This window comes from Anabrus simplex, chromosome 7 (genome assembly GCF_040414725.1).
Source record: "Anabrus simplex isolate iqAnaSimp1 chromosome 7, ASM4041472v1, whole genome shotgun sequence".
In the NCBI taxonomy this organism is placed as follows: Eukaryota; Metazoa; Arthropoda; class Insecta; order Orthoptera; family Tettigoniidae; genus Anabrus; species Anabrus simplex.
The window spans coordinates 120,133,770-120,154,870 of NC_090271.1; the positions used below are offsets into that span (position 1 = coordinate 120,133,770).

At 37.9% G+C, this 21,101-nt stretch overlaps 1 protein-coding gene across 1 annotated transcript in view; it reads right to left on the minus strand.

Moving 5' to 3' along the window:
• Positions 1-21,101, minus strand: part of Wdfy2 (WD repeat and FYVE domain containing 2) — a 125,805-nt gene that overhangs the window by 49,132 nt on the left and 55,572 nt on the right. The window contains exon 3 of the mRNA XM_067150727.2: positions 16,065-16,270. Within this exon, the coding sequence (XP_067006828.2) occupies positions 16,065-16,270 (206 nt within the window). The remainder of the gene's footprint in view (positions 1-16,064; positions 16,271-21,101) is intronic.

Consider the following 21,101-nt stretch of genomic DNA (forward strand, 5'->3'; position numbering starts at 1 on the left):
TACCGCTGTGCCAATACTACGTTGTAATTCAATTCACCAATCTACATTCACGTTGTGGAACATTCATTCTGTAAGTCGATGTTCCTTAATATCCCTATATCTACTCCATAAAGTATGTGCGATTCAATTAACCTAGCATAATCTCTCATGTTATACTACCAATTGACCATTAATCACCTGGACTGTATCTCTATATTCATATGAGCATGACCTAACCTCGCTGCTTGCGTCTTATTTATCTTACAATAACCGTAACTAACACATATATCCGTAACATCATCTTCCAACTATTGCTCACACAATGAACAATTAATATTCTCCAATACTATCATTATGTCATAATTCTCATATATCTCTTCTTATAGACTCATCTGCATATATAAATTCTCAACTCATTTCTTCTAAACAACCTTTGTTACAGTTTACTAATCCATCGACGACATTTTCTTCTTATTAGACGACATTTTCTTGTTATTAACCGCGAATTCCCAATATTTAATCCATTTCTTCTCATAACACAGTCATAATGGCCATGTCTGCCGATTTGGTCTCTTCAATATCCAGGTTTTATTCTGTAATTCATAGACTCTCTTCTTGATCTCGCCTAGTTCAACGCTAAATGATCTTTCCGAGTAGATTGGTACATAAACATCGATATACACATTCCATATATGTTTACAATAACCTAAAATCATCTTACGAGTGCGGTATAACTATTACTCAAATTAGCACACGCTTGCGGTTAACTTCTTAAAATCTAGCACTGACATTCACATACTGGCTCATATAATTTATTTGTAGGCAATTCTGCACTCCTACCATTATATTTCAACAACTACAAATAACTTTGAACTGGTAATTTGGAAACTTATTACTTATCTCGTCTCGATTGGGTCAACTGCTGGCTCTTGCTCGTTCGCTATGCCATCTCTGAGAAATCAGCTTCGGTCTCCATATACATCATAGCTGGGCATCGGTCTCGGCAGTCTGGCTTGAGTCATAGCATCTCAGGTAGTCCTCCATCAGTTTAAGCGTGTTTCATCATATCGCTGGTGTCCATGCAAACAGAAGACAACATTATTTGGGCAGAATACATAGCTATATCTTCTATTATAAGCCTTCTAACAAGTATGAATGACTATTGGTATTTCTTAATACTCCGAAATTGTGCCCTAAATATATATATATATATATATATTTCCAATGAAGCTTATTCTCCTTAAAAATATCTTCTTCTGACCGTTGACTAATGCTTCTAAATAATATCTTTGCTGTTTTGACAGTATGCGGCCACTTATTATATTGTAACTGGCCCTTTTCTCCTCAATCTTTTACTGGTCCATAGCTTTCCTTAACTTCAATATTTTTAAACGAAAGTGTAGGCGTTTTCCTCTCATCTCGGCTTATTTTACAGGCGTAAATAACTAAATTCTCCGCTCGAGTGTATATTATCTCTCGGCTTTCTTCTCACACGTTGATAATACTCTTCTTGGCTCGCAGTAAAATTACTATCTTTTTAAATGCGATCTTCTCTTATAAAGTAGCTAAGAATAGAATGAATTGAATTATTTTTTTAAGGACCATAGTTGTTCTATCTAAGAAACTCTTTCTTTCTCGCCGGTCTTTATAAGTCTCTGCCTTCTAATTACGATCAACATGCCACATGGATACACTTCATATATATTTGCGCTGTCTGAAGCTGCTCCGCGCCATTTTATCTGCTACATCTCCATGTTAATGATCATCTCAACTGAAATGTAATGGTACACTACTGTCTGTGTCTTGTTCAGTGTCTATACTTTCACTTCTGGTTTCTAGAACATCTTCCTCATCATTATACAATTCACATTCTTTATTGTCATCATCCTCAAGCAAACTCTGCACAATCCTTCTGTTGGCAAGGCAATCAAGGTCCTCTCTTTCCACTCATATTCAGCCCTAAAAGTATGAGAAATTGGAGTTCTAGCAAGAAACCATGCAATCTGAGACATTCTGAAGAACAATTGCTGCAATAATATTGAACATAATATTACAAAATGAGAACTTACTTTGTAGCAGTGAAGTTCATGCGACGTCTATCAGGCGCCATTGATACTTTTGTAACAATGATCCATCACGAGTTAGAATAACACTAGCTTGCTGATGCATTATTATGGTGGTTGTGAATAGTTATCTGAAAGGTAGATGGCATTTCTGGTCAGTGACCTTGGCAGTTTCCTTGCACTGACAGAAATAAACTAGTGTGATGTCTCCCAGAAACCGGATGACCACTCAAAGGTTAAACCAAAGCCCCACTGCTGCCGATGACTCTCTACGGGATGTGCCACAACTTCCCCCTCAACCATGCATGGCGATGCCACCAACTTACCAGGAATTCTGTGTGGCACTTGACAGGCTGAAACCTAGTAAAGCTAGTGGCTTTACATCGCACCGACACAGATACGTCTTATGGCGACGATGGGATAGGAAAGGCCTAGGAGTTGGAAGGAAGCGGCCATGGCCTTAATTAAGGTACACATTTGCCTGGTGTGATGTAGGAAAGCACCTCTGGAACTAATTCAAAGTGGAGGCTTACCCCTAAAATGAGGCTCTTCACCCTCATCCTCTCAATTTGAGAAACCCAAAAAGTAACCGGTGATGTCAAAATGCCCATATCATCACTATTTTCAAGAAAGGTGACATTTCTCTGTTGTGTGTTGTAGGTAAACTTCTTGCAAGGATCCTGCTTAGCCGCCTGCAAGTCACCTCCGAGAGGACTCAACCAGTCTCTCAATGTGGTTTCTGAGCCTCCAGAGGTACTGTTGACATGATCTTTTGTGCAAGACAACTGTAAGAAAACTGCAGAGAAAAACAGAAGCCTCTCTATTTTGTGTTTTATGATCTGGAAAGAGCCTTCAACAGTGTTCCAAGACTCGCTATGTAGGCGGTTCTGAGATGCTGTCCTGAGCATTTTGTGGGCCTGGTGTAAGCACTTCATGATGGTATGACTGGACAGTCTCCATCAAAACAACTTCCCAGTTATACATGGATTGAAGCAGGGTTGCATACTTGCTCCAACTCTGTTTGCCTTGTATCTGGCAGTCATGCTTCATGAAACAACAGACAACCCCTGAGTAGAGATTAAATACCGCTTCGATGGTGGCCTCTTCAACTTCGCCAGACTTCACTCACGTAGGCGTATCAATGTTACTAGGGTAAATGAAATGCAGTATGCTGATAACACCCAGCTCTTAAACGCAAGGAACTGCAACAGTCAGTCAACAGTTTCAAGAATGTGTATGATCACTTTGGCCTCACAATCAATGCCCAAAAAAACCAAGGTACTTGCTCAGCCTGCACCAGGGATTAACACCCCCAGAATTTAACATTTCCATCTCAAACACGTAAACCACTTCACATATCTTGGAAGTATCTTGTCGAAGAGCTGTACTTCAGAACAAAATGTGGAAAACAGTGTGGATGGGTAGCACTACGAAATTAGAACAACTGCTTGTCCTTTTCTGGCTATCTGCCATCACTATCACTATCACTGTCGTCATCACTATGATAATGAGTGGTTCAGCCTCTATTGTCTCTTCAACAGAGGGGAACTTGTTGACTGAGCATTTCGTAGAATGTGAGCTCTCTGATTTGGAATGGCGACTTCTTTCTGGGAGAACTGGATTCTCCAGCAAGGGATCGAGAAAGTGGGCATCAGGGCCTCTCCCTCTTGCCTGTAGCTTTTCATAATATTTGAAGAAGAGCCGGTAGATGGTTTGCTAGTCTTCTTCGGGAATGCTGTGATCAACAGATGCAAAGGGTCGATTTATTGCAAATCTTGTGGTGGAAAAGCAAGAACCTGAACTGTACTCAATGCCATGTCTGATCTACTGTAAAGAGCTGGACCATACAAATCACCCAACTATTGCTAGATTTGTGGGATGCAGGATTAAATACATGCTTAAAGCTGCAACTGCTCCGACAGTGTTTTATACCAATAGGCTCTGTATTATGTGTTAGGCAAATGGACAGCAATGTTTTGCCAAAGATATTATATTTAAGTTGACACAAATGAAGAGTGAACAGATTAATTTCAGCAAAACAGAAAAACAATTAGGAAAAGCCCTATAAAGAATGCTATCTAACAAACTGCAACTATCAGAGACACTGCTATCATTGGAAACATCTGTTGGAACTTCTAAAACTAGCTAGTGGGCAAAATATTTAATGAACTGCATGCTCAGGTGGGAACTGTAAGGACAGGGTACGAGACAGTGACCGGTCTCCATGGACACGGAAATAGGACCCACGAGGATGAACATTTCCTTGAATTCACATATGAAACAACCTAATAGGCCTAAACACTTTGTTCTAAAAGTAGCTGAGCCATAAGATCACAAGGTACAGCTGCAATGGCGAGCAGAAATCTCTTATTGACTATGCCATTGCAAGAAGTTAGTTAGACTGTGTCACATCGTTACTTTACCAGGTCGCGCTCAAAGACAGACCCTCTAGACAGCGCAGAATAAACATCTTTTCCAAACAAGAACAATAGGCAAGATGTCCTGATCTGATGACCTCCATTTTTTTTAACAAAGGAGTCTCCAAAGAACTTTTATTATTTGTGCTTATTGTCCTAATGTTTTTTCTTCTCAATTCTAATGTTTTTTCTTAATTCTTTCTTTATACAGCTGAAGAGGACCACTAAGTGGTCGAAACATGTCCTGTAAGTGTTAATTTATATTCAATTTTGCCTGAGGCAATAATAAAGTATCTATTAGGTGGTTATTTATGCTAACTTCTTGATTATAATCATCAATACGGTCATGAAATGGACAACTTGTAATATGCCATGGCTGGAACATTTATTAGAGATGTGAAAGTGCTGCCATGAGAAAGTTTAGGTAATGACCACAGATTGCTAGTAACCACCTTAGGAAACATCATGGTAAAAACATACCAGGAGTAAATCCAAGATAAAAGTTTGCAAATTTGAAAAAGAGGTCTGAATAGCAGATGAAAAGTAGAAACAAACTGCCCTAATGTGAAGTGGACACAGCTGAAGAAGAATGGCTTGGATTTAAGAAAACCTTGGTGGACACTGCAGTCAACATTGTTGGCAAAACAAGTAGCAGAGTTTTGCACAAGTTTTAGGTAGAACAAATATTTTCAGACATGGAAATATATGAAAACTATAATTGTGAGTATTCCATTATCATTCCTCAGAAGGTAAAAGTGCAATAATCATAACGGACCGGAATGAATATAATATACAGCATTTGAATTTAGCTAATACCACCCGAGAAATTTGACATTCTTCTTACGGTCCCAACATTTCTAGGGTGGTTCATGCACCCCTTGCAATATAGTTTTATGCAACCCGCTGCATTAACTACAATTTTGAAATACATCGGTCCCTCTCCTTAAACTAGGGAAATATGAAATCTTTGGTTACAGGCTAGAAAACAACAGGAATCATGAGCGCCACTATTAGTTCATTAAGAGTACCCTGAATGAACCCACAAAACTAGCACAGATATGAAGAACCGTGTACCTTACAACAGGAGTCACACACACAGACCAGGAACAGGGAAATGCCTGCTGCATGTAAAGCATCGCAATAGCTCACTTGTCAGGAGCAGGGTCAGAGATATGAAAGTGAACAGTGCCTGAGGTTAGGAGGTTCGAATCCCGCGTTGCCTGGGATGTGGCAAGGTTGCATACTTAATAAGTTTCCACAGACTTTGTTTATTTGGCTCTGGAAAGGGTCATTGGTATGGTAGCATGATATGAAGCTGGGTTGGAAGAGGCTAGGAAACATGTCACAGGATTTCAGTTACCTACGTCGTTTAACACAGCACCTGCTTGAACTGACTACCTCCGTGGTTGATAAAGAGCTGCGCACGATGTTGCAAGGACAGTCTGGCACACTGCAACATCCCCGGTGTAACGGATCGACATACCTCGGTGATGAGCTGTCTAAAGTGACCAGGATTGGCTGGCTCCCGTGCATACGCCATTTTTACATGACCCCACAGAAAAAAGACAGGGGCGTAAGATTGCGCCTTCCATCCATGTTAACCCCACACATATTCTTTACCCGGTATTATTTTAATGCTTCTTCAATATAAATGTTAAACAGCACTGGTGATAGACTACATCCCTGCCTCACTGCCTCTTTTTGACAGAATTTACCAATGGAATCTGAGCGCTAAGCATACTGGGATTGCTGGGAATCAAAACAACAAAAATGGCTTCATCTTCATGACCGAGGGACGTTGTGTGTGAATAATTGATACGTGTGAGGCACATCCCTGCCTATATTCAGTGGACTCCATACAGTACTACAATAAAATGAATAAAATTGCAGTGTACAAGGAGACTGCAACAAAAATAACTCAAGGAAGTGGACAGTTTTTATGTTTATTACCATACGGTAACCTACAGTATAAGTAAACCCTATCAGCAATGTTCGATATATGACGATCTTCGAATATTATTATTATTATTATTATTATTATTATCATTATTATTATTATTATTATTATTATCCAAATTCAGTTGTTTCAGGGTTTTAATCCTCGTCCAGTACTCCTCCATCCTTTCAGTCTGCAATCTCCTTTATTCTGTCCACGGCGCTTGGGTATGGATCTAACTTTTTCTTGAAATCTCTTGGTGGCCTTGATACTCGACTTGTAACCATCCCATTTCTTCCAGGCCCTTCTTCACCTCCTGATACCAGAGCACCATAGTTTTCCTGATCTCAATAAATCTTATTATCTGATTGGTCAGTCTTCCCAGGTTCATCCTGTAGATATGTCCGAAGAACATGGCTGTCCCCTTCCGATGGTATCCGAGAACTTTTCCGTCTTGAGATATAATTCTTGATTTCCTTTCTTTCTGTATGATCCAACCTCTGTTCTTTGGGGTCCCAGTATCTTCCTCAGAATCTTTCTCTCCACTAGTTCCAACTTCTTGACCAATCCTGTTTTTATCAGGTTCAAACATTCAGCTGCATATAAAGCTTCCGGGTGGATCACTGTCTGGTAGTGTCTGAGTTTTGCATTAGTCAAGATCACCTTGTAAGTGTTTATAGTTGGTTTATATGCCAAGTTCATCATGTTGATTCTCCACAACAGTGCCTCTCTTTTGGACAGGTTATTGCCTATCCACTCTCCCAGATATTTGAATTTCTCCACTTTTTGAATCCTGACTCCTGTTTGAATCCCAAAAGATTCTGAGAGGATCTCTCTGAACTTGACCTTGGATGTTGTGCTAGTCACTGTGTTTAATTTCTGTTGTCTTCCTATCTAGACTTATTTCTTCTAGAATATGGATCAGTTTCCCTTTCTACAAAATCATAGACCTTTTTGAAGTCCACAAATACGAGCATGAATTTCTTGTTTTTCTGGTATGCAATGATCAAATTTAGGTTCACGACCTGTTCCGCACATGACATGCCCTTTCTAAAACTTCCTTGATACCAATTTTGTTTTTCTGCTCTAAGTAGCAGTGCTTTTGAAATTTTTTACACGTCTTTGGGAGTAGCAATATTCCCCCTGTAATTGTTAACATCTGTCTTGTAAAGTGGGTGTATCAACACCGATGTCCATCAATCTGGCAGCTTCTCCTCTTCCCAAATGTTGCTCAGGATTCTTGTCAGGCCAACGATCGCTCTATCATCGGCACATTTCCAAAGGTCCACAATCCCATCTTCTTCAGGTCCTTTACTGATCTTTAAGGTCTTGATGATGCTTCTGACTTTTTTCACAGTCTGAGGTTCCAAGTCCAAATTTGGTTCTTTGTAATTGTAGTCAAATTTCTGGGAGATTTACAAAGTAGTCTGCTAGGATCTGACTGTTCTCCACATCATTCTTGGCTCCTTTTCCTTCTTGGTTTCTGAAGTTTTGACTTTGTGGATCATATCTACTCAATGTACACCTGAGTGTTTTGTAAAAGTCCTGGATGTTATTCTGAAAGTCCTGCTTGACCTGGATCAAGCGTTCTTTCTCATCAAGCGTTCTTTCTCATACTTTCTCCTGAGATTCCTGAAAATCTTGGTAGTTCTCTTCCTTGTTTCCTGGAATTACTTCTGGTTTTGGGGAGTTTTCTGGGAACGCAAATTCACCCATGCCTTCCGCTTTCTTCAATTGCCTCATCATCTTCAGATGACCACCATGCATGTTTCCTCCATTTTTCTAAAGGAATTGTGTAGTTTTTGCAGCATCAATCAGAGCCTCTTAATTGTTTCCATTCCTCATACTGCCTTTTTTTTCAATTCTCTTGTAAAATCTGTGTGAGTTCTAAGCTTTTCAGTGTTGAACTTGGTCATTTGAACTGTGTTCCTGCTTTTTTGGGATCTTGGGATGATCTCGGAGAGACAATGATCTGAATCTAAGTTTGCACCATCAGGACTTTTACATTTGGGATCTCCTTTTCTGCATGTTTAGAGACTGCTACATGATCAATCAATCAAAGCCTTGACAACAGTGGATTGCTTACCACCTGAGGTAGACTGGGATTAGGAGATATCCCCGTTTTCTCGGGAGGTGTCTGAAGACTGTCGATTTCATGACCAGATTGAAGTAAGGAGAAATTGAAGGAACTTACTAGAAAATTGAATCTAGCAAAGAAGGCAGCTAAGGATAACATGATGGCAAGCATAGTTAGCAGTCATACAAATTTTAGTGAAAAATGGAAGGATATATACAGGTATTTTAAGGCAGAAACAGGTTCCACAAAGGACATTCCAGGAATAATTAATGAACAAGGGGAGTGTGTATGTGAGGATCTTCAAAAGGCAGAAGTATTCAGTCAGCAGTACGTAACGATTGCCGGTTACAAGGAAAATGTCAAGATAGAGGAGGAGACTAAGGCCAAAGAAGTAATAAAATTTACATATGATAACAATGACATTTACAATAAGTTACAAAAGTTGAAAACTAGAAAAGCGGCTGGAATTGATCAGATTTCTGGGGATATACTAAAGACAATGGGTTGGGATATAGTACCATATCTGAAATACTTATTTGATTATTGTTTGGTTGGAGGAGCTATACCAGATGAATGGAGAGTTGCTATAGTAGCCCCTGTGTAAAAAGGAAAGGGTGATAGACATAAAGCTGAAAATTACAGGCCAGTAAGTTTGGCATGCATTGTATGTAAGCTTTGGGAAGGCATTCTTTCTGATTATATTAGACATGTGAAATTAATAACTGGTTCGATAGAAGGCAATTCGGTTTTAGGAAAGGTTATTCCACTGAAGCTCAACTTGTAGGATTCCTGCAAGATATAGCAGATATCTTGGATTCTGGAGGTCAAATGGACTGTATCGCGATTGACCTGTCTAAAGCATTTGATAGGGTGGATCATGGGAGACTACTGGCAAAAATGAGTGCAATTGGACTAGACAAAAGAGTGACTGAATGGGTTGCTATATTTCTAGAAAATAGATCTCAGAGAATTAGGGTAGGTGAAGCTTTATCTGACCCTGTAATAATTAAGAGGGGAATTCCTCAAGGCAGTATTATCGGACCTTTATGTTTTCTTATATATATATATATGATACGAGTAAAGGAGTGGAATCGGAGGTACGGCTTTTTGCGGATGATGTTATTCTCTATAGAGTGATAAATAAGTTATAAGATTGTGAGCAACTGCAACGTGACCTCGAAAATGTTGTGAGATGGACAGCAGGCAATGGTATGTTGATAAACGGGGTTAAAAGTCAGGTTGTGAGTTTCACAAATAGGAAAAGTCCTCTCAGTTTTAATTACTGCGTTGATGGGGTGAAAGTTCCTTTTGGGGATCATTGTAAGTATCTAGGTGTTAATATAAGGAAAGATCTTCATTGGGGTAATCACATAAATGGGATTGTAAATAAAGGGTACCGATCTCTGCACATGGTTATGAGGGTGTTTAAGGGTTGTAGTAAGGATGTAAAGGAGAGGGCATATAAGTCTCTGGTAAGACCCCAACAAGAGTATGGTTCCAGTGTATGGGACCCTCACCAGGATTACCTGATTCAAGAACTGGAAAAAATCCAAAGAAAAGCAGCTCGATTTGTTCTGGGTGATATCCGACAAAAGAGTAGCGTTACAAAAATGTTGCAAAGTTTGGGTCAGGAAGAATTGAGAGAAAGAAGAAGAGCTGCTCGACTAAGTGGTACGTTCCGAGCTGTCAGTGGAGAGATGGCGTGGAATGACATTAGTAGACGAACAAGTTTGAATGGCGTTTATAAAAGTAGGAAAGATCACAATATGAAGATAAAGTTGGAATTCAAGAGGACAAACTGGGGCAAATATTCATTTATAGGAAGGGGAGTTAGGGATTGGAATAACTTACCAAGGGAGACGTTCAATAAATTTCCAATTTCTTTGAAATCATTTAGGAAAATGTAACCGTTGATTTTGAGCGCGTACATAAATAATAATAATATGGTAAAACCAGTAGTAATAATAATAGTAATGCGAAATAATAATAATAAAATAATAATAATAATAATAGAAAGTAATATAAGAGTAATAATAATAATAGTAAAATAATACCAGTAGTAAATAATATAATACTTAATAATATGACTAAGGAAATAGTTAATAATGCAGATGTGGAGTGTTCATTTCAGAACATAGAAGCATGACGAGCATCTTTTAAATACGCAAAATTAAAGCAAAAATAGGAAACACTTACAGGCCTAAAATGACAACTAAGAAGGGATAGTGGAACGTGCTGGAAGCCCTAATGAGGTCCATGGAAACGTATGACGTTATGGGGGAGAAAAGACTTACAATAATACACCCAACAGACAAATAATTATTAAGAAAATGAACACACAATTAAAAATGAATAAATAAATGAACTGCGGATTAACTGATACTTGAGATACAAAACAAGAGATGTGTAAAAGAAACAATTAAGGTCTTCGATCACGAAAAACTTTGACATAAATTACAGAACTTACAGAATGAAAGGAGGCAACCTCGGACGAAACAAAATTAATTACACAATTCAAGAAAGTGTTACAGTACTATAATTACAACTACAGTTAGAAAAGAAGGTTTGCCTCTGGAAACAACACATTGCGGACTAGCATAATCGCTAAGTCATATAAAGGCTCTATTTTGGAAAATGTGGAAAACTAGAGAAAATTCCGGCACACGAGAAGAACTTCTACATAATTACTGAAATTACACTAAGTGGGAATAAGAATGCATTTAAATAGCATAAGGCAAAAATTGCGCTTACCTTTGGCGGCTGACGACCCATTGCGGGACGGACGCAAAACGCGTCCGCCCGCTGTAGTGATCCAAATTCAAAGACGCGGACAAAGTGACTCGCATACGCGAAGAGCCACGAAGAGGAAATAGAGTGATAACAAATGACCAATAGCAACACTCCAGTTTGCCACATTCACCTATTAAAAATCCTAATATACTGACCAATAAAAACACTTGTACTTTTGACCAATGACAATATTCTTCAGGAATTGCATATTGCATATTAGCGGATATTACAAAACGACAGGAAGGACCACTTACACGTGGCACACCCTGCCTCACAAGTCATGTATACAAATTCCAAATCCCTTTCTATAATTTATAGAAAAATACAATTTAAATCAGGAAATGTAACAGAACATAAATCTTCTTCATAGTCCATTTCTTCATATGCCTAAATATGGAATAATAATTCTTTTAAATAAGAAAGCTTCATACAATAATTTGCTTTGCACAAATTCTTCTGTTTTTTAAATGTTTTGTTTACCTAAAATGATGACAAGACAAAAATTTACATTTACATAATTTTACATAAGGACTTCTGTTGCTTCACTGATTTCTGCTCACCAGCGGCCACAGAAAAGGCTAGGAAAGCAACAGATAGGGAATCTGCCACCTGGGCAACTGCCCTAAATGCAGATCAGTATTGACTGATTGAAGGTCTTACATAATTCTATCAATCGCTCTCCATTTCAAATCGTCCTTTCGTGGGCTGGATATTCTCCAGTGATGTTTCATAATCCCCTTCCTTTTCCCAGTTGTGCATTAAAATCACATTGTTAGTTGGTACTGTGGATAATGTTTCCTCCAAATCTTCCCAGAAGTCCTACTTTCTCTGGGTCTGTTTTGTTGCTCTCATTCATGGGTGCGTGTGCATTTACTAGCGTATACAGGTTATTTGCTCCTTCTGCAGTTTCTGGAAGTAAAGACAATTATTGCTCCTAGGATTAGTTTATTTACTATGGAACCCATTCCCAGGTGAGGTACATTTTTCAAAGTCCTCTTGCCTAGTTTTCCTTTCAAAATCATATACCTTTCTGGTTTAAAAGCTGACTCGCCTGTGAACCTGGTCTCCTGTAATGCTGTTATCACGATATTTTGATTGGACAAGGTATCCGTGAGATGTTTGGGTTTTTCAACTTTGAGGAGTGAATTGACATTGAATGTTGCAAAGTGAACAACTTCCTTGCTCTTTAATTTGCATTCTGGTGCGAACTCCCCAGAATCCAAAGCCTTGACAACAGTGGATTGCTTACCACCTGAGGTAGTGCCAATGGTTGATCTTTCTATCATGCTGAGTCGAATGACTCGGTTTGGGGACGATGCCTAGACAATGATGAGATATACAACTGAGGTTGTTAGCCTCAGAGGAGTTAAATTCACAATCGTCCCTAACAAGGTCACATGCCGCCCTTGAGCTGCCCACTATGGGTTCAGACACTCAAAGCAAGTTTGATATATCTGCCCCTAATATGGTTTAGATACCTTTTACTGCATTAATCCTGAGCACTGGGCTGCCTCCTCCATTACTTTACACCCCACTAACTACTTTTATGGTTTTCGGAGATGCCAAGATGAAGGAATTTAGTCCCGCAGGAGTTCTTTTATGTGCCAGTAAATCTACCGACACAAGCCTGACGTATTTAAGCACCTTAAAATACCACCAGACTGAGCCAGGATCGAACCTGCCAAGTTGGGCTTAACAGGCCAGCGCCTCAACCGTCCTAGCCACTCAGCCCAGCGGAAATATTATACAGAAGGAAGAAAGTAAATCATCTGTTGATGAAGAAAAGAAGGGAGATGAAGCAATGTACTGACATGAAAGGAAGGGTTGAGTTCGTGGAACTTTGTAAAACAGTAAGAAAATGTATAAGAGAGGATGTTCGGGTATACAACGAGGAATGGTTAGACAAACTATTGAAAATTATAAAAGTATGAAGAAAAAGAAACATCTGATGCCTGGAAAACAACAAATCCTTGCAATCAGGAAGACAGATAGTACTATTACCAGATATAGAATAGAAATTAAAGAATAACTTATGAACTTTATGAACCTTTGTACAGCAGTAATGAATCTGTAGACACACATTTTTCCAAATATTGAGGATTATGTAACAGATGTCCTTTTAGAAGAAGTTTAGAGTGCTTTTAAATACATGAAGGGAAAAATTTCTAGTGACGATGGTATAACACCTGAAATAATCAAATTAGGAGAAACAAGTGTTTAAATGGCACTTCCAAAATGGGCACAAATACAGAAAATTGGAGAAATGCCTTTCTGCCTCATAAGAAAGTGGTAAGAATTTTATTAAAAACTATAAGCATATTAGTTTGCTTTCAGCAACGTAGAAAATTTTTTCAAAAATTCTAACAAAGCATCTCAAAGAGTTTCTTGACTTTTCACAAAGCTGAGAACAACCAGGATATTGAAGTACATAGTTTTAGCACCATGGATCATCTCCAAGTGTTGAGAGAAATAACAGAACGAAGTAACAAATTACTATCTTCCCCTCTGTCTAGGTTTCATTGATTTTGAAAAATTATTTGACTCTGTATCTAGTACTGGAGGCACTCTTAAAACAAGGTATTCAAAATTCATACATCCAGCTGCAGCGAGACATTCTACTATGTGTTAAATTATTTTACTTCATCACATAGTACAAAATTTAAAATTCACAAAGGAGTTAAGCAAGGGTATACCACATCTCCAAAATCATTTTTTGCTGCGTTGAAGGAAATATCCAAATCCCTCAAATAACTGGGCAAAAAAGTAAGTGGAGTACATTTGAAACAGTTTTTCTGATGACACTGCACTGATTTCAACAAATGCAGATGATATACTTCTGAGAATGCTAAAACTCAAACAGGAAAATGAAAAAGTTGATCTAAAAATTAAACTGGAAAAGACCAAAATTTTATCCAACCATAATGTGCTACGAAAGATATAAGGGTAAATTCAGCGTTTATAGTTTCAGCTGATCAATAAGTGGGGCTTCTTTGGAAGGCTGAATATTATCAAAAGCAATTTAGCACTAAGCCTAAGAAGAAAAGTGATCGGTGTGTACTTCCTGTAATGATACACAGTTATGAGATGCCTAGATGCAAAGAATATCCAAACACTCAGAGCAGCGCAGAGAGCAATGAAAAAGACCATGTGGAGTACTTTCTGGAAAGACAAAAAGGCAAATGTTTGGATTACACCTGAAATTTCTGTGAAAGATGTCACTGCTACTGTGAAGAATAGAACTGGACAGGTCACAGACAGAAGATGGACATGAGGTCCTACAACGGATTCCTCTCGACCATGAAAGACCTAGAGGCAGACTTCACATGAGATAGGTCAAAAAGATCAAATCATTCACAGGGACTAAATAAATCATGTACTATGGAAGACCTAGGAAGATGCCTTCATCCAGCAGTGGACTGATAGTGGCTGACGTAGATGTTAAGAATTTCATTAACATCCTGAAAACCACGGTTCATAGCATTTAAGTACTTATATCTGACATGTTAGAAACAGAAGAATGATGACTGTGTCACACAATGTAAGTGTATACAAATGTGCTGTTAGTGGAGGAGGAAGTATAACCATTTCGACTGGCATAACTTTCACCTCGTATCTTATCAATGATCTTGTTGTACTTAGTCTTAATGGCAATGGCAACCAATTAATGTGGGAAGTTGTTGATTCAGTCAATAAAGTAAGTCAATATAGCAGACTCAAGAAAAAATAGACATCTGATGTCTCTGAGTGAAACGGTGGAGAGCATATTGTTAAATGTGACTTACCACTAGAAGCCAGTGACTATTAGTCGACAGCATTCCCACTTCCACGTTAGGCTGGCAAGCAAAAATCTTTTGTTAAGCATAGAAGGCATCCCCCTCACACACACACACATGCGCATGCACATACACAGAGAGAGAGAGAGAGAGAGAAACACAGTCATCAAAATTATAAGAATGAAATACATATGAGATACAATCATTAATTTAAACACTGATTTCAAATAAACAGACCCGTGTCACATGACACCACAGATCATTGGTCCCACTGCATAACACATTACTGAAACCCATCAATGTCATACGCTCGCATACTAATCACCACATAAGCACATCAATTAGTCCACTATAGAGGTTTGATGGACCATCACCAGTAAAATCTCTCTACCAAGCGAGTTGCAGAGTAGTTCAGGTCACATAGCTGTGAAATTGCATTTGGATGATAGTGGGTTCAAATCCCACTGTCAGAAAATGGTTTTCCATGGTTTCCCACATCCTAGCCCTTTCCCATCCTTGTGTCACTGAAAACCTTTAATATATTAGTGCAATCACCAGAAAAACAATAAATTAAAAAGGCAAACTTTCTTTATATGGATTAACAAGGATAATATCATTATCAAGGAGATTAATAACTTAGAAAGAAAGCTTCTTAAAACATCAAAGCAGTCTAAAGTACTTACCAGTAATTGTGAGTATGCACTCAATGACAGGATGAAAAAAATATCACTCCTCCTCCTCCTTATTATGCCATGTCTATTATCAAATGGTAATCATGTTGGCTATTGTAAGTTTGTTGACAGTAGAAAGAAATAGTAATCCACTTGACTCAATATAGATAATGGAAAATAGGTCATAGGAATGAGGGAATGAGTTCTCACCTTTCAAAAATGAGGAAATTTAATGCTTCCTAGGCCTCAATTCTTTACTAGAGACACAACAAAATATATGTAAATCTTAGAAGTTTGGTTATGTTCACGGATTAATAGAGCCCATATAGCATCCAAAAAGCCTTTTACTGAAGGATACTGAAGTGCAGTACACCACGCTTCACTCTGATAGCTGCCCACACGCCGTCCACTCTCCGAGCAATGGAACTGGAAAGTTTTGTCCCGACCAATGCTTAATACCCACTCACAGTTCAAGGCATATACAATGTTAGTAACACGGGCTTGGTGAGCTGCATATGTACGAACACTTGTCAAACGATTGAAGTCTGAAGCCAAGGTAAACTCCTACAACATTACAAATTACGACTGAAAGAAATGTTTATAAATTTTAAAAGCCATAAAGAAACAACAACAACAACAACAACAACAACAACAACAACAATAATAATAATAATAATAATAATAATAGTGATGCTTTTTCAAGCATAATGTATGACAAGCAGCAAAAACAGTACCATAAAATCTAAAAAGTAATTAAACAGTTTAAGAAGGATTACAGAGTCATTGGAATGTTGCTAAGTGAAGTTCAAGGAAAATATTTAAGTTCAAGGAAAATATTTCTTCAAATAGCAGTTACATCAGTCATAATCAATGGTCAGTCTGCAATGAAAATAATGCTCATCTGTTTGAAGCTTTACTTCTTACACACTGATTAATTTGTATAATTTTAACTGAAATGGTGCATAAATACAAAGCCAACTCTTACTATCCAATGTCCTAATTTATTAACTAAACAGGAAGATGTGAGAAAACAAAAATAACAGGTTATTTTATATTTATGTTACAGTAAGTTATCAAAGGTATTAATAACTAAGAAAGCAAGGTTCTTAAAATTACAATAAACATCTTCAAGCAAAATTCAAATGAGACATCAAAGCAGAAGAAAGTACTCGTCAGCAATTGACAGGATGAAAAAATCCCAATAATGTTTCATGATATCATATCCTTGTAACGCCAAGTTAAGAATTTTCACAGCTGTTAGTAATGTAAAGGACAATTCCATCATCTTAATATTATTATTATTATTATTATTATTATTATTCCTGTGCCATCAAATGGTGATCATGTTGGCTATTTTAAGTCTGTTGACAGTAGCGGGGAATAGTAATTCAATCGACATCCCGAACCACTGTCACAAAATTTTATAATCAAAATGTTTATGGTTTCCCAAGTCCTCTCTTCCCAGCTTTGTAAGATTAGATGCAACAGGCTAAAAGTTTCCAAGTGACTTATTACATGACCAAATTATTGGTCTTCAAAACTTTTCTAGACTTCCCAACCTCTGAAACACCACCTCATTTTTAATCTTCTCAGTCCAGCTGATCCAGAGCAATAGGCAGTATTTTCACATCTCAAAAAGAGGATAACTTCTTTACTGAAGTTGCAGTGAGTATAAAGGACAGGATGGAAAAGACGTGACATCTAACAACTTGTACTCACAGCAACAATGTCAAATCATATCTGCAGAGGACTGACTTTGTGGAGTTGAAATTTGGCCTGGCCTGTTCAATTTGGTGTCCGATTTCCAGGGAGTGATTTCAAGTTTCATCTATTACACAGTACACCCCAGATATGACCTTACTTGTATGTTAAAGAAGTTCTTTATAGATAAATGTCCATGTTAGGAACTGGATGCTAATAGACAACCCTGTATTTGATCTTTATAGTCTGGGACGACAGGCCTTTCACACGCATACACTACATGGTTTACTAGCAGCAGATCTTCAAGGCTATAGGTAATACACATGGTATCTACATTTACGAAATTGTTAAAAAAGAGTGCCACTTTTAACAAACCCTTCTTGTGTGTCTGCTAGTACTTCTCTGAAGATTTGAAAAGAAAATGTTAAAGATAATAAGAAAGAAAATGCAATCTTGTCAAATTTCTTGCTGAATGACAATATCTTACGCCAAGTGATCACTCATATTCACCTTCATGTCGACCTAGATCTCAGAAATTATTCAGAGGTCTTTGTCATCAATTGTAGTGTCCTTAATAACTAGGATTTTTTTGTGTTGGGCTCAGCCTTTTCAAAATCAATAAAGAACAAAAAGACATTCTCTGATTCACTTCCTCCAGTGTGTGTTTGTATAAGAGCGCTTTTGTCCCGAAACGCTTCTTGAACCAAACTGTGTTTAAGTTGTTCACTGGTTTTCTTGCAAACGTAGATGTGAGTTTATGCAAAAATACTTCTAGAACTTGGCTCATCAAGCTGATGGTATGGTGGTCTTTGCATTCCTCTGCACTAGCTTTCTTAGGAAACATCTGTCTGAGCTAGTCAAGTGAATAATTCTTTTGTCAAACACTCCACTGAAGAATTTCTGCAACAATTCCTTTTCATTCTCCTCTAGCAGTTTGAGAATTTCTGCATGCACTTCGTTGGGACCTGGGGCCTTGTTGTTCCTTCCATTTAAATGACCTAGCTTCTGCAATCTATGCAATATTTAAATTGATAGCTTGAAGAGATTCTCTAGCACTTCACAAATTGTTGCATTTTCAGAAACAATACGAGTTAACACAAAATTTTCAGGGTTACTTACCAATGATGTCTTGAATGTGAATAGTTCTAGATCATTTAAATCTAAGAATTTCATTTTTGTCCGTATTGAACTGAGAATGGAAGATAGGAAACATAAAAGGGTCCACCTTTTCAATACAAAATTGTTACAGTTTATTACAACATATATTTACATTTGGAACTAGTTTCGACGCTGTTTGGCGTCATCTTCAGCCAAAATGTGGGAAATAGGCTAGCATGTAGACATTTATATTACACAAGGCGTTATATTAAACAATACACATATTGCAAGGAGATAAAAACAGGGACAAATATAGAAACAAATGAATCGTTGAGAAAGCAAAAGTTATACATATTACAAATAACCTTAACCACACATCTTGTAGTGCGAAAATATTCGCCTTGAATGATTCCTGAATACAAAACGCACGCGCACGCATTTCTGAAGAGCCAGCAGGTAGGAAAAAGTAAAGTGAAACCTTAAGAGTTCTTCTGAGAAGAGTTCATCATTTTTTTGTGTTCCGACTAACTAATGAAGTTTCCCTTGAGTTCCTGATAAATACACACAACAGGAAATTCTCCTTCATTCTCAACAATAGCTATAAAGACCAACGGTAAATTTCATTTTAAATATTGTGCAGAGACGTGAAGGCATGATCTTGAACATGATATTACTTCTTCATTTAACCCAATTTTTTACACAAGGTGTTACATTCAACAATACACATCTTACAAGGAGATAAAAACAGGGACGAATATAGAAACAAATGAATCGTTGAGAAAGCAAAAGTTATACATATTAAAAATAACCTTAACCACACATCTTGCAGTGCGAAAATATTTGCCTTGAATGATTCCTGAATACAAAACGCACGCGTACACACTTCTGAAGAGCCAGCAGGTAGGAAAAAGTAAGGTGAAACCTTAAGAGTTCTTCTGAGAAGAGTTCATCATTTTCTTTATGTTCGGACTAACTAATGAAGTCTCCCTTGAGTTCCTGATAAACATACACAACAGGAAAAATTCCTTCACTCTCAACAATACCTATAAAGACCAACGGTAAATTGTATTTTAAATACTGTGCAGAGACGTGAAAGCATGATCTTGAACATGATATAACTTCTTCATTTAATCACCTTTGAAAGCCTCTCTCTATATTACGTAGCTTCATTAACACCACCCTTCTGTAGATGCACAAAATAATCTTGTAATCTTCAGAGGTCCGGTATTCAGCTCGACGAGAATATAAAATTGGTATTAAGGAATTCGTTTTCTGAGAGTTTGGAGGTTGACTGTGCCAGTATTTGTGGTGTATTGTTGCAGCGTTACGTGTAGGGTGGGGGCAGGTTTCTATGATGTTTATTGCGGGACATAAGGCGGTAAAGCTATGGCGCGAGATGAAGAGGAGCAGGGGGTGTTGGATAGTTTAGGTCTGGGGAGCGGCCATTGTTGGATTAGGAGGGGAGAGGGAAGGAGCGGTAGGGGAGGAGGAGTGTTAGGAGGGGAAATATGGAGGGTGATGTGGTGAAAGTGTGTGGCGTGACAAAGTATTATGCACAATGTGAAAGACAGATCTGTTTTTCGGGATATTCATGTTTTTGAAAAATTCAATGAGAAAGTCGAATAGAATCTTTGGTTTCTCTGAGGTATCATTTAAGTTTAGGTTGGGATTGAAATATTGGTCTAAATGAATATAGAGGTTTTCAGTGACGTCTAGGAAAGAACCTTTGTTTAGAATATCTAATACTTCAAGATCTTGATTAATTTCAGTAAAGTTGTGCTTAAATTCTTTTATATGTAGGCCGACCGCAGAAAAACGGTTGTGTTTTATGGCATTGACATGTTCTGCATATCTGATTTTAAAGCTGCGTCCTGTTTGCCCTAGGTAAGAACTTTTGCAGTCTTGGCAAGAAAACCTATATACACCTGATTTAGAAAAAGGACTACTTTTATTTATTGATGAAGAGTTGTGTAGGATCTCTCTGCTTCTATTGTTAGTACGAAAGGCTATTTTAACGTTATGTTTTTTTAAGAACGTTAGTGACGTTGTAAATTTCTTTATTGAAGGTAAATGTGGAAAACGTGGCAGTGCTAGTATTGTCTTTTATTAGGGTGGTTTTTGGGCGGTGTCTGAATTTATTGATTATTCTTTCAATGAAGGATTCATTATATCCATTAAATTTTGCTATAGAGCGAATGGTGTTCAATTCTTTATTTAAGTTTTTTCTTGACATCGGAATTTTGAATGCTCGGTCTACTAAGCTATTATATGTAGCCGCTTTGTGTGTTTGGGGGTGTAGTGAGTCATTTCTTATAGTAGTGGCCGTTTGAGTGGGCTTTGTATAGATACTATATGTGAACGAAGAGGGGTGCGTATTGATTGTTAGGTCTAGGAAGTTGATGGAGTTGTGTATCTCTGATTCTAAGGTATTTTTAATGTCATGATCAATGGTATTAAGGTTTTTGAGGGTGGAAGGCGCGTCTATGGAGTGTTCATCTAGGATTATAAATGTGTCATCTACGTACCTCGCCCAGAATTCGATAAGATCATTTACATCATTTACAAACAAGATGGTTTGGCTATGGGTTCACCAGCC